Genomic DNA, 13,536 nt, shown 5'->3' with positions numbered 1-13,536 from the left:
TCATACTGTAGTGGCTTGTGTGTTGCTGTAATGCTGGAAGCTATGCCACCGGTATTCAAATACCAGCAGGGTCATTCATGATGGACAGGTTTCAGCTGATCTTCCAGACTAAGACAGACTAGGAAGAAAGACCTGGCAGTCTACTTCTGAAAAAAAAAATTAGCCATTGAAAACCTTATGAATAGCAGTGGGACACTGTCTGATGTAGTGCCAGAAGATGAGCCCCTCAGGTTGGAAGGCTCTCAAAATATGACTAGGGAAGAGCTGCCACCTCAAAGTAGAGTCAGTCTGAATGACATGGATGGAGTCCAGCTTTCAAGACCTTCATTTGCTGTTGGAGCATGACTCAAAATGAGAATAAACAGCTACAAACATCCGTTAATAATAAGAATGCATTGATAGTTACTGGTGTTTGGAATGCAAAAGTTGGAAACAAAGAAGAAGGATTGGTAGTTGGAAAATATGGCCTGGGTGACAGAAACAATGCCGGAGATCTCGTGATAGGATTTTGCAAGATCAACGACTTCTTCATTGCAAATACCTTTTTACAACAACATAAATGGCAACTATACACATGGACCTTGCTGGACAAAATACAGAGGAATCAAATTGACTACTTCTGTGGAAAGAGATGATGGAAAAGCTCAATATCATCAGTCAGAACATGTCCATGGGCCAACTGAGGACAGACCATCAATAAGTCACATGCAAGTTCACGATGAAGATGAAGAAAATTAGAACAAGTCCATGAGAGCCAAAGTACAATCTTGAGTGTATCCCACCTGAATTTAGAGATCTCAAGATTGACACATTGAATGCTAATGACCGAACACCAGACAATTTGTGGAATGACATCAAGGACATCATACATGGAGAAAGGCAGAGGTCATTAAGAGGACAGAAAAGAAAGAAGACCAAAATGGAGGTCAGAAGAGACTCTGAAACTTGCTCTTGAATGCTGAGTAGCTAAAGTGAGAGGAAGAAATGATAAAGTAAAAGAACTGAACAGAAGATTTGAAAGGGTGGCTCGAGAAGACAAAGTAAAGTATTTATAATGACATGTGCAAAGACCTGGAGTTACAAAACCAAAAGTGAAGAATGTGCTCAGCATTTCTCAAGCTGAAAGAACTGAAGAAAAATTCAAGCCTTGAGTTGCAATACTGAAAGATTCTATGGGCAAAATACTGAATGACGCAGGAAGCATCAAAAAAGATGGAAGGAATAGACAGTCACTGTACCAAAAAGAATTGGTTGATGTTCAGTCATTTCAGGAGGTAGCATATGATAAAGAACCAATGGTGCTGAAGGCAGAAGTCCAAGCTGCACGGAAGACATTGGCGAAAAACAAGGATCCAGGAATTGACGGAAACCAATTGAGATGTTTCAACAAATGAATGTAGCACTGCAGGTGCTCACTCGTCTATGCCAAGAAATTTGGAAGACAGCTACCTGGCCAACCAACTGGAAGAAATCCATATTTATGCCTATTCCAAAGAAAGGTGATCCAACACAATGTAGAAATTATCGAACAATATCATTAATATCACACGCAAGTAAAATTTTGCTGAAGATTACTCAAAAGCAGTTGCAGCAGTACTTCTACAGAGAAATGCCAGAAATTCAGGCTGGATTCAGAAGAGGACGTGGAACAAGGGATATAATTGCTGGTGTCAGACAGATCTTGGCTGAAAGCAGAGAATACCAGAAAGAAGTTTAGCTGTTTTTTATTGACTATGCAGAGGCATTCGACTGTGTGGATCATAACAAATTATGGATAACATTGGGAAGAATGGGAATTCCAGAACACTTAATGGAGATCGTGAAGAACCTGTACATACAACATAAGGCAGTCGTTTCAACAGAACAAGGGGATACTTCATGGTTTAAACTCAGGAAATGTGTGTGTCAGGGTTGTAACATTTCACCATACTTATTCAATCTGTATGCTGAACAAATAATCTGAAAAGCTGTACTATAGGAAGAAGAACACAGCATCAGGATTGGAGGAACACTTATTAAAAACCTGTGTTATGCAGATGACACAACCTTGCTTACTGCAATTGAAGAGGACTTGAAGCACTTACTGATGAAGATCAAAGACTACAGCCTTCAGTATGGATTACACATCAACATAAAGAAAAGAAAAATTCTCACAACTGGACCTATACACATCACGATAAACGAGGACAATATTTAGGTTGTCAAGGATTTCATTTTACTTGGATCCACAATCAATGTCCATGGAAGCAGCAGTGAAGAAATCAAATGATGCATTGCATTAGGCAAATGTGCTGCAAAAGACCTCTTTAAAGTGTTAAAAAGCAAAGATGTCACTTCAAGGACTAGGGTGTGCCTGACCCAAGCCGTGGCACTTTCAATCTCATTATATGCGTGCGAAAACTGAACTATAGATAAAGAAGACCAAAGAAGAATTGACATCTTTGAATTATGGTGTCAGTGAAGAATATGGAATATACCATGGATTGCCAAAAGAACGAACAAATCTGTCTTGAAAGAAGTACAACCAGAATGCTCCATAGAAGCAAGGATGGTGAGACTTTGGACGTGTTATCAGGAGGGACCAGTCCCTGGAGAAGGACATCTTGCTTGGTAAAGTAGAGGGTCAGTGAAAAAGAGATGGATTGACACAGTGGCTGCAACAATGGGTCCAAGATTAACAATAATTTTAGGATGGTGCACAATCAGGCAGTGTTTTGTTTTGTTGTACATAGGGTCACTATGGGTCAGAACCAACTCAATGGCACCTACAGACAACAACATGTATAGTATCATATCATCTGCAAATAGGGATAGTTTTAATTCTTCCTTCCAATTTGGATGCCTTTCATTTCTTTTTCTTGCCTTATTGTTCTAGCTAGGACTTAACAGCAGAATGTTAAATAGAAGTGGTGATAAAGGGCATCCTTGTCTTGTTCCTATTCTCAGGAGGAATGTTTTCAGCTTCTCTCCATTGTGAATGATGTTGGTTGTTGGTTGTGTATAGATACTTTACTGTGTTTAGCAATTTCCCTTCTATTCCTATTTTACTGAGAGTATTTATTAGGAATGGGTGTTGGACTTTATTGAATGCCTGTTCTCCATTGACTGAGATGATCATGTGATTCTTTCATTTTATTTATGTGGTGGGTTATGCTGATTGATTTTCTAATGTTGAACCATCCTTGCATATGATGCTGAATTCTACTGGCTAGAATTTTTGCATCTATATTCATGAGAGACCTTGGTCTGTAATTTTTTGTGGTGTCTTTGCTTTTGGTATTAGGGTTATGCTGGCTTCACAAAATGAATTTGGAAGTACCCCTTCCTTTTCTATGTTCTGAAATAGTTTGAGTAATATTGGTGTGAGCGCTTCCCCGAATGTTTGGTAGAATTCTCCAGTGAAGCCATCTGGGCCAGGACTTTTTTTTTTTAACCTTTTTAATCTCTTCTCTTGTTATGGATCTATTCAGATTTTCATCCTCAGTTTGTGTTAGTTTAGATAGGTAGAGTGTTTCTAGGAATTTGTCTATTTCCTCTAGGTTTCCAAATTTGTTGGAATACAGTTTTTCACAGTACTCTGTTATGATTCTTTTTATTTCTATTGTAATGTCCCCCATTTCATTTCTTATTTGGGTTATTTGCATCTTCTCCTGTTTTTCTTTTGTCAGTTTTGCCAGTGGTTTATCGATTTTGTTCATTCTTTCAAAGAACGAACTTTTGGTTTTGTTGATTCTTTTATTGTTTTTCTATTCTCTATTTCATTTATTTCTGCTCCAGTCTTTATTATTTCCATTTTTTCTGGTGGCTGCGGGCTTCTTTTGCTGTTCTCTTTCTATTTATCTGAGTTGTATAGCTAATGTTTTGATTTTGTCCCTTCCTTCTTTTTTGATGTATGCATCTATTGCTATAAATTGACCTCTGAACACTGCCTTTGCTGTTTCCCAAAGGTTTAGGTACGATGTGTTTTCATTCTCATTTAATTCTAGGAATTTTTTGATTCCATCTTTGATTTTTTCTATTCCCCAGTGGTTTTTAAGCAGGGTGTCATTCAATTTCCGTGTATTTGATTTTTTTTCCTTGCTCTTTCTGTTATTAATTTCTACATTTATGGTGTTGTGATCAGAGAAGATGCTTTGTATTATCTCAATGTTTTAGATTTTGTCGAGGGTTGCTTTGTTGCCCAATATGTGGTCTATTCTGGAGAACGTTCCATGTGCATTCGAAAAGAATGTATACTTTGCTGCTCTTGTGTGGAGTGTTCTATATATGTCTATGAAGTCAAGTTGGTTGACTGGCCTTTAGATCTGTATCTTTGTTCAGTTTCTTTCTAGATGTTCTGTCTTTTACTGAGAGTGGTGTGTTGAAGTCTCCTACCATTATTGTGGAACTGTCAATTTCTATTTTCAGTGCTGTTAGAGTTTCTTTTAGGTATTTTAGAGCCCTGTCATTGGACATGTAGCTATTTATTATGGCTGTGTCCTCATGGTGGATTGTCCCTTTAATCATTATATAATATCCTTCCTCGTCTTTTATGGCAGATATTGTTTTAAAGTCTATTTTATCTGAGATTAGTATTGCCACTCCTGTTCTTTTTTGGTTGCTGTTTGCTTGATAAATTTTTTCTCATCCTTTGATTTTTAATATATTTATGTCTTTGTTTCTAAGGTGTGTCTCTTGTAGACTGCATATTGACGGGTCCTGTTTTTTTAATCCATTTTGTCAACAACTGCCTCCTTTGCCATGAGACCAGAACTGGATGGTGCCTGGCTACCATTACGGAAGTTTTTGATCAAAGATTCTATAGAAGAATCCTGATCAAAAGGGGAAAAATGCAGAACAGAATTTCAAATTCTTATGGAATCCAGACTTTCTGGAGTCATTGAGGCTGGATGAGACCCCAAAACTATTGCCCTGAGATAATCTTTAAACTTAAACCTTAAAACAAGAAAACTATCCCCTGAAGTCTTCTTTGAACCAAAGATAGCTTAATTAATAAAGAAGAGACCTGGTGGTATAGTGGTTAAGAGGTTGGCTCCTAGCCTAAAGGTTGGCAGTTCAAATCCACCAGCCGCTCCTTGGAATCAATATGGAATAGTTCTATTCTGTCCTATAGGGTTGCTATGGGTCAAAACTATAAATTCCTTGGAGCCCTTGTGGCGCAGTGGTTAAGAGGTACATATGCTAACCAAAAGGTCAGCTGTTCAAATCTACCAGCTGCTCCTTGAAAACCCTACTGAGGCAGCTCCACTCTGTTCTATAGGGTCTCCATGAGTCAGAATCAACTCAATGGCAATGGGTTAATTAGTAAAGTACATCTACTTCGAGCATTGTGCTTTTAAAGAATGATTTATGTGAGATCAAATTGACAATAGCAATTTGAAAGGTTGGATAGGAAGCTTAGGGGGCGGTGAATTTAAGATAATGGTGGTGAAATAATTTGGAAAAGGATAGTGAGAATGGTACCACAACTTTAAGAATGTAACCAATGTCACTAAATTGTATATGAAGAAATTGTTGAAACAGTATATCTTTGGCTGTGTATACTTTCACCAATACAAAAATATTTTTTAAAAATTGGAGGAAGAAAACTTCTTATTGGACTGATACCTGGTGCACATTATAATCAAAACTGTTTTGCCACTTCAAGGTATCGTCCAGCATCAACTTCTTTCAGTAGTTATAACTACTTACCTTGACCCGATAGGTATTAACCAGAACTTCTTGTTATTTCCAAACACCTGCTGGATATTTTTGATGAAGCCAAGGTTGAACCCATTTTTCTCTGGGCCATTTGTAAACACTGGAGTGCAGAAGGCCTCTAGGGAAGGGCAGAGGAGTTGGAAGAAAGAGGAAAGAGGAAGGAAGCAACAAAGAAACAAATTTCAGGATAGTTACGATTTTATAAAAAAAAAAATTTTTTAAGTTATCCATAAATGTGACTTGGATCTATGATATCTTTTTGCTGTGGTAACACAGCCCTCTCATTCTTAGTTATTGCTAAATTACTTACTAAAAACCAGTTTAATCACATAACATGAAGTAAGATTGTTATTCAATATAAACAACTGGTTTTTTGGTTATTTTGTTTGTTTGTTTAAAGGCAGAGGAAACATATGATGGTAGAAATAATTAAGCAGCCAGGGGGCAGTATATATTTTATACTGCTGGATGTGAAGGGTGAAAAAGCAAAAATAACAGAACTTTATTTGAATCTTAGTGGCAACAGCCAGTTCGTCTCCATCTTTAGAGCTGGGAAACAAAGTAACGACACATAAAGAGATGGTAATGACATTGATCTGGTTTTGAAACATTTCAGGAATGAAAATATTCACAATGAAGGCTGCGATGTAAGGAACTAAGGTTTACTCCAGAGAAAATGTCAATGGGTGAACTATAATCACCTCAAAGAGCACAAGGACTTGGACCATGTTGGTGCACATTATTTTTAGACACATATCCCATTAAGCAAACACTCTCACTGTTGGACTCTGACTGGATCTGGCCATTTCCCATTTGTTCTTTCCTTTCAAAGACTCTGTTATCATGAAGCTTTTAGTAGTCTTCTGCTTTGCAGCAGATCTCTAAGCCAAATGTGCTACTCTACCACCCTAAAAACTAAGTGCTATATATAGATTTGGTTTACAAAATGGGTGCAAATACTTTCTTAGCTTTTAACATTACTAACAAATGAATTCCCAAAGTGTAGTAGCTTTTGCACTAAACTTTCCTCAAATCTATCCTAGCTAAACATTAAACTCTTGTACAGTTTCTTGTCACATCTCATGCATTGATTTGTACACAATGATGAAAAAGTTGTTGCAATGGAATCCATCAGAAATACAGTTCTCCAAATAACAGGCCAGGCTCTACAGTCAGTAATGAACCAAAAGAATGGTCATTTCTTGTACTCATTTTTTAGAGACTCACTTGTTTAATGTAATGTATTTTGTCTCATTCCTTTTTGAGTTCAACATTTGCCCTCATAGGTCCTTTCTGTTGCTGTTGTCCCTTTTTAGTCTTCTCTAAACAAGCAGCAATCTCTTTCCAGAACACTTATTGATGGCTCTACTTGTTTGACAAAAATATATTACTTTATTTTGCTAGTTACTTTTTTGTATGTCTGTTCTGTATCTCAACTATTTTGTAAGCTTTCTGAGGGCAGAGGCTTGGATATATAAACTTAGAAAAGTAACCTTGAAGTTTTCCTTTGATAATAACCAATTGCATATCTAATAAATAACCGAGCCTTATATATCCTTCTGTTGTTGCCATTGTAATGTTTCTTGCATCATTCCAAATATTACATCTCCAATGCCATTCTCTAAGTTCTAACTTGTCTAGATTCCTGCAGTGATCTCCTAGAGTCATCCCCCTGTCAGGCCATCTTATATGCCCTTACAAAACCAAATTACCTAAAATATCACTTTTTACGTCTTCCTAGTCTGCCACTCATTAGTTTTTTTTCTGCCACATACCTTTCTGAATTCTCTGCTGATGCCAAACTTATTTCCTTCCCCTCATCTCATTTCAACACACATCTGACCTATTTCTTTCTACCACATGTCTGCTTTTTTCTCCTAATCCCATTTTCCAGTCAAATCCTACCTAGCCTTCAAGACCTAGCTCAAACCTCCCTCTCAAATCTCTAATAACACTTATGGCAGATATAGTTTGTGTTATAATTAAGCACTGAATTTTTATCTAGTATATTATGTTTCTTTTCTTGTGTGTATGTCTCATCTCCATGGAAAGGCTGTAAGCTCACTGAGGATATGAATTTGTTTATATATTCTAGTATCTTTCACAGTCTCTACAAAGCTCACTGATGATTGTAGACATAAATGATTTGTTGGTTTGGATTCTTTCTCAGGGTTCTGTTTTTGGATATGTTTTATCTTTTATTGACCTTCGTCTCCCTTTTCTGATGTTCTCTTCTGATTTCTTCTTTTTCCACTTCCTCACATAAACACCTTTTAGAAATCTTTTGGGCTGTAATTCTAGGGTACTACTACCCAATAGGAGCCTTGGTGGTACAGTGGTTAAGAGCTTGGCTGCCAATCAAAAGGTCAGCAGCTTGAATCCACCAGCCCCTCCTTGGAAACCCTATGGGGCAGTTCTACTCTGTCCTTTTGGATCACTATGAGTCAGAATCAACTCAACAACAGGTTTGATTTGGTTTTGGTATTACCCAATATGAACGATAAAGAGCACTGGTCATTTTTGTTTTTGTGCCTCTATGCCTCCACGCCTCTCTAGTTTGATGAAAAGTATTTTCATCTGTCTCAGTTTGGTGCCAAAACGATGACACTGCAGCTGAAATGTTTCATTGGAATGTTTTCTCTTCCTTAGGAACAATCTATAGGTCACTCTGATATTCATTAATGTATTTTTTTTCTAGTCTAAATATCCAGTCTTACCTAAGGTGGTTTTGTTTCTGCTGACAAGCCAACAGTGGTAACCAAAGAGAATCACAAGGCTGACAAAAAACATGCAGGCCACAAAGAGGAGAAAAAGGACATGGAACTTGGAGCGAACACTGGGCAATTCCCCCTAGAAAAGAAATAATAAACAAACAAACAAAACCAAAAGATTAAAGTGGCAAGGCTTGGCTAGTTTTTCTGTATAGGTTAGTCATATTCTGACATACATAAAACGTCTAGCTATCATTTAAAATATAGATTTTGTAAAATATTTACAAAACAATTCCTTCTACTGATAACCTGAACACCTCATCATGGATATGCTCTCAGCCTACAAAGCCTGAAATAGATCCTTGTTTAAATGCAGTTCAGTGTAAAATAATGTAAAATGTACCAATTAGAAAAGGGTAATATGAGAGGGGTATAAAAAATGAGAAGGGTATACTCAGGCCATAATTGGCATGTAACCTCTTTAAAGCTGTACTCCATTTAACTTCATAATTATGAATCATTGGCTAATGGTGGTCTTGAAGCAATATGGCTCATCCTTTTGTCTCAAGGTGGACTAGTCTAGAATTCTTTATATGTCATATTTCTTTGTACATATGTGTGTTGAAAATGTCACAGTGGTATATGGAGGAAGTTAAAGCACATAGGTAGAATTTTAAAATGTCCTACCTATAAGTCATGACTTGATTTTAAAGTTGCTGCAAATTTTGTGTAGCTGAAGTGGAATGTGCTGGTATACTACATCTTGTGGAACAGTTGTTTAGACAGTAAGAATCAAGTGGGATTTTGTAGACAATTTTGAAAGTAATTGGCTAAACATTTCAATAAGAAGCTGGGGCATCTTTTTTCCACGTGGCATTGTGTTGGTCTGATGAATCTCTTTGAAATATTTCCAAATGCTCCCTAGTAGTAAAGTTAAAAGTGATTCTTGAATGAGGTGGACCTCAACATTCAGATCTGGTTCTACTCTGGTTTGTAAGGAGAAAATTAAGGTTTAGCAAGATGTAGCAAGATCAGATATTACAGATTTTTTCATCTCTTAGAGATTTTTATTCATTTTGATGTCAGGAAATATTGGGAATCATCCAGGATGTATATGTTTGAAGGATAAAGATAAGGGGGAGTAAGCCAGCCAGATGCTTTCAGCTGAGGGGTGATCTGGGTGAAATTTTCCTGGGGGAAGAACAGCCCAGGAAATAGCTACTCAAAGGACTTCAACTTTCAGGAGGCTTTATCAGAAACTAGGAGCACAGCTAGCTTCCCTGATATATGGCTTTAAAAGTACACAGCATTGTTTACTTTTCATTTTAAGGGCAGACTCAATTCGGCCTAAGCATACAAGTTGAATTTGATTGCTATGTTTGTTTGGTTTTGAATTTATAGGAAAGACTCCATGTATTAGTTTGTAGTGGTTTTTGCCTGGTTGGGTTTATGCTTTCATAATCTAATTTTTAAGTATTTTTTAAAAGCTTTAAAAAAAATCACTTGTTTTACTTCTTACACTTTTAAATGAGCAATTAGAAAATGTCTGGGCGAGAGGGACCGATAGAAGGTCAGTCCACATCCTATGTAGCTGGGTTGGAAGTCTCTTCTCCCCGCCCCCAAAATAATTAGTAGAGTTCTCTTCTGTCTGCCAAAGCATATCTACTGTGCTGTCCCTTGATAAAGCCCTTAATGTTAAACTTTTTGTGTTAGAAGAGGATGACAGCCCTAAGTTCAAAATTACTTTCTCAAGAGATGACCAAACTAAATTAATCAAAGCAATACCCATATTCAGAGGAATACTGGTAGAATAATGCAATTATCTTTTTTCCTAAAATAATTCACAGCCTTCCTGAGGAATAGGGATATCTTTTGCAGTTCATTGGCATGAAATCAAAAAATATATATATTTTGACTATACTGCTGACAGATCATGGATACATATATGAACTGGAAAGCTGCCTTCAACTGTTTGGAAATAGATGGGAGATGATTGATATAAGTCAAGCAGAAGAATGATGAGATCAGGATTTTTTTTTTTTATATTTCATGGTAATTATTGAAATCACATTTTGAAAGGTAAAGCACTCTCAACATCTATTTTATTTGATCTTGGCAATGAGCCTGTGAAGCAGGTAACAGAGCTAGCATTAAAACCCAGTTCTCCTAAATCTCAAACTAGTATTCTTTTCACACAAAGTTCAAATGAGACTCACCGTTTCATTTTGGTCATATGTGAAGATGATCGATGTATCTTTCTGTTCTGTGGGAATGTTGCAACTCTCCTTTGAACAGGGAATTAGAAAGTATTTTCTAACAATGGGGGAGTGGTTTGTTACTCTTTCTTGGGAAACTAGGTATTTAGAATTAGTTTCAATATTTGTCAAATATATAATTGATAAGAAGTGGATTTTTTAAACTTGGCTAGTGAAGTACATTGTAAAGAATCAGTAGAATTCAAGAATTCCTGAAGGTCTTAAAAAGATTCTCATGTGTTGCAGAAACTTAACTGGAATCATTAAATAACATCCTTCCCATAAATCTCAAAGTATTAAACACAGAAAACACGCTTTTGGTGGCTTCCCTTCTGGTTACTTCAGTATTAAATTAGCTACTCCAAAACACGAAAAAGATAGGGTGAACTATTTCATAGATTGGAGTGGGGTGGGGGGGTGAGGAGGGGAGAGGACTTCAGGAATTTTAAACTTACTCTCCAGTATTTGATGAAATAGCTGAAGACTGTTGTAGCAATATACAGGCAATAGAGAACAGAGTAAGCTAAGAACTGAAGGAAGAATTTGTAGTTGGAAAATCCAATGCAGTTATTAACCCTAAAAAAAAAATGAAGAAGAAAGAAAAACTAATTTGAAATCAGGACCCACTGATTGAGAACACACTGATACATAAGTGAACTAAACAATGGACACATGTTACTCCTGCTGCTTCATTATGTGTTATATAGAAACCCACAGAGATTAAAGCCTCTTAATAGGAACGGACTAGAAAAACAAGTTCACATCTCACTTGTTTCTCCTTTCATTTATAGGCACAGACACATCTGGCCTGACTAATAGTTCTGAACTGATTTCTGACACTCCCAAGCAGAGCTGGATCCTGGATACTGAACACATTAAAGTCTTAGCAGCTGCACTTAGCATAATGTGGTCTCTTTGCGGTTAGATGATTTGAGACTGATTCTCTAGGTCTGTCATACAAAATTTGGAGAAGAACTGCTGAATTTAACAATCCTACCACACAGTGGATTCAAACATCAAGCCAGCTAAAAACAACTGAATTGTGTAATATCAAAGAGGAGAAGGAATTGTGCTTTATTTCATTACTATGCCCAGTAGCTAAAGCTAATGAACTGGAGACTATTAGCTTTGTGACCCTAGAAGTGCACTACCATACCTTTGGTGGTATATTTATTCTTGCTGTAAAATGTTACTCCTCCTCTGCCCCCCACACAAATACAAAGCCCAGTGAATTATGGCGGCAGAAACAGGTGTGTTACAATTATGCTTAGGAAAGCAGGTACACTGAGAAATTTTTACCCTTTTAAAGGCGAGAAATCAATAAAAGGGACATACCATGGGCAGTGATGGTCCATCTTTAATACACACCTACAAAAGGGAAAAAATACAGTGTAATAAATGAGGCTATGGAAATGACGCAACACCTTATAATTGCACTCAAGTTCTCACCAGTATTTTTAAATATTTCTAGTATACCCATATTTCCACTATAGCTACACCAAAACTATGTATCCTGTTATTCCTAGGATGAGGCAATCACAACAACACTTTATAAGGTCATACTGGCCTCAACTTACATGCCTAGAAGTCTAAACTTTTAAAAGGAATTAAGAACTCCAGGATATTGATTCGGAGAAAAGGTCCAAGATGTCTCTTCTCATTTTTTTTTCAATACTCAATTTAATAAAAGTACAGAAGAAAGCATATGGCTATAACCTATGTTTGAATCAGGGATAAGGGAAAAATGAGGGGAACAAGTACCCAAGAAAAAAGGCATGAAGATTATATTTATTAACATACAAATGGGGTTTTACAAAGCTGTAATAATTTGAGCAACCAAATAAATACAGTAGTTTTAGGTTATAACCCAAAGTATAAAATAAATATCCATAAGTCCATACTAATAAGTGACTGACTAAATAAATGTGGGGGAGGAAACAAATTTAACATGCAGAAGAATTCCAAAAATTTTTGTAGATACATCACCCTCAAGGAGGTGGCACATAACTCTCCATTCCTTTAATGTTTTTGTGATTTCCTTACCAAGAGTGCAGTATGGAAAGGAAAGGGCGGGGGTGGGTGGGGGTGGGGGGAGAAGAGTGACCTTGCAGAGGCGAAACCTGCCAAACACTATCTCAGCCAGGTGATTGAGATGAGAGTACTGAAAGTGATAAATCATGTTAATAGTTAAGTACCCTTAATGTGATGTGATAAGAATGGCACTTTACCTCTGTGGTCTTCTTCCCTAAAACAAATTGTTGGGTTGTTGTTAGGTGCCATCGAGTCAGATCGGACTCACAGCCACCCTGCATACAAAACAACAAAACATTCCCCAGTCCTGTGCCATCCTCACAATCACTGCTATGCTTGAAACCATTGTTGCGGCCACTGTGTCAATCCATCTCCTCAAGAGTCTTCCTCTTTTTCACTGACCCTCTACCTTACCAAGCTTGATGTCCTTCTCCAGGGATTGGTCCCTCCTAATAACATGTCCAAAGTACATGAGACGAAGTCTCACCATCCTTGCTTCCAAGGAGCACTCTGGCTATACTTCTTCCAAGACAGTCTTGTTCGTTCTACTGGCAGTCCATGGTATATTGAATATTCTTTGCCAACACCATAATTCAAAGGTATCAATTCTTCTTCGGTCTTCCGTATCCATCGTCCAACTTTCGAGTGCATATGTTGCTATTGAAAATATCATGGCATGGGTCAGCCATGCCTTAGTCCTCAAAGTAACATCTATGCTTTCCAACGTTTTAAAGAAGTCTTTTGCAGCACATTTGCCCAATGCAATATGTCATTTGATTTCTTAACTGCTGCTTCCAGTCAGTAAGTGCTTCAAATCCTCTTCACTTTCAGCAAGCAAC

At 37.2% G+C, this 13,536-nt stretch overlaps 1 protein-coding gene across 2 annotated transcripts in view; it reads right to left on the bottom strand.

Moving 5' to 3' along the window:
* The window catches only part of ZDHHC15 (zinc finger DHHC-type palmitoyltransferase 15), a 227,303-nt gene that overhangs the window by 40,726 nt on the left and 173,041 nt on the right, over positions 1 to 13,536 (bottom strand). For both annotated transcript variants that reach the window (XM_049873316.1, XM_049873317.1), the window contains exons 6-9: positions 12,002 to 12,034; positions 11,122 to 11,242; positions 8,418 to 8,550; positions 5,692 to 5,818 (exon numbers count right to left, since the gene is read on the bottom strand). In XM_049873316.1, coding sequence (XP_049729273.1) covers positions 5,692 to 5,818; positions 8,418 to 8,550; positions 11,122 to 11,242; positions 12,002 to 12,034 — 414 coding nt within the window. The remainder of the gene's footprint in view (positions 1 to 5,691; positions 5,819 to 8,417; positions 8,551 to 11,121; positions 11,243 to 12,001; positions 12,035 to 13,536) is intronic.

Source organism: Elephas maximus, chromosome X, assembly GCF_024166365.1.
Source record: "Elephas maximus indicus isolate mEleMax1 chromosome X, mEleMax1 primary haplotype, whole genome shotgun sequence".
Classification (NCBI taxonomy): domain Eukaryota; kingdom Metazoa; phylum Chordata; class Mammalia; order Proboscidea; family Elephantidae; genus Elephas; species Elephas maximus.
This window is presented reverse-complemented; position numbering and strand designations above follow the sequence as displayed.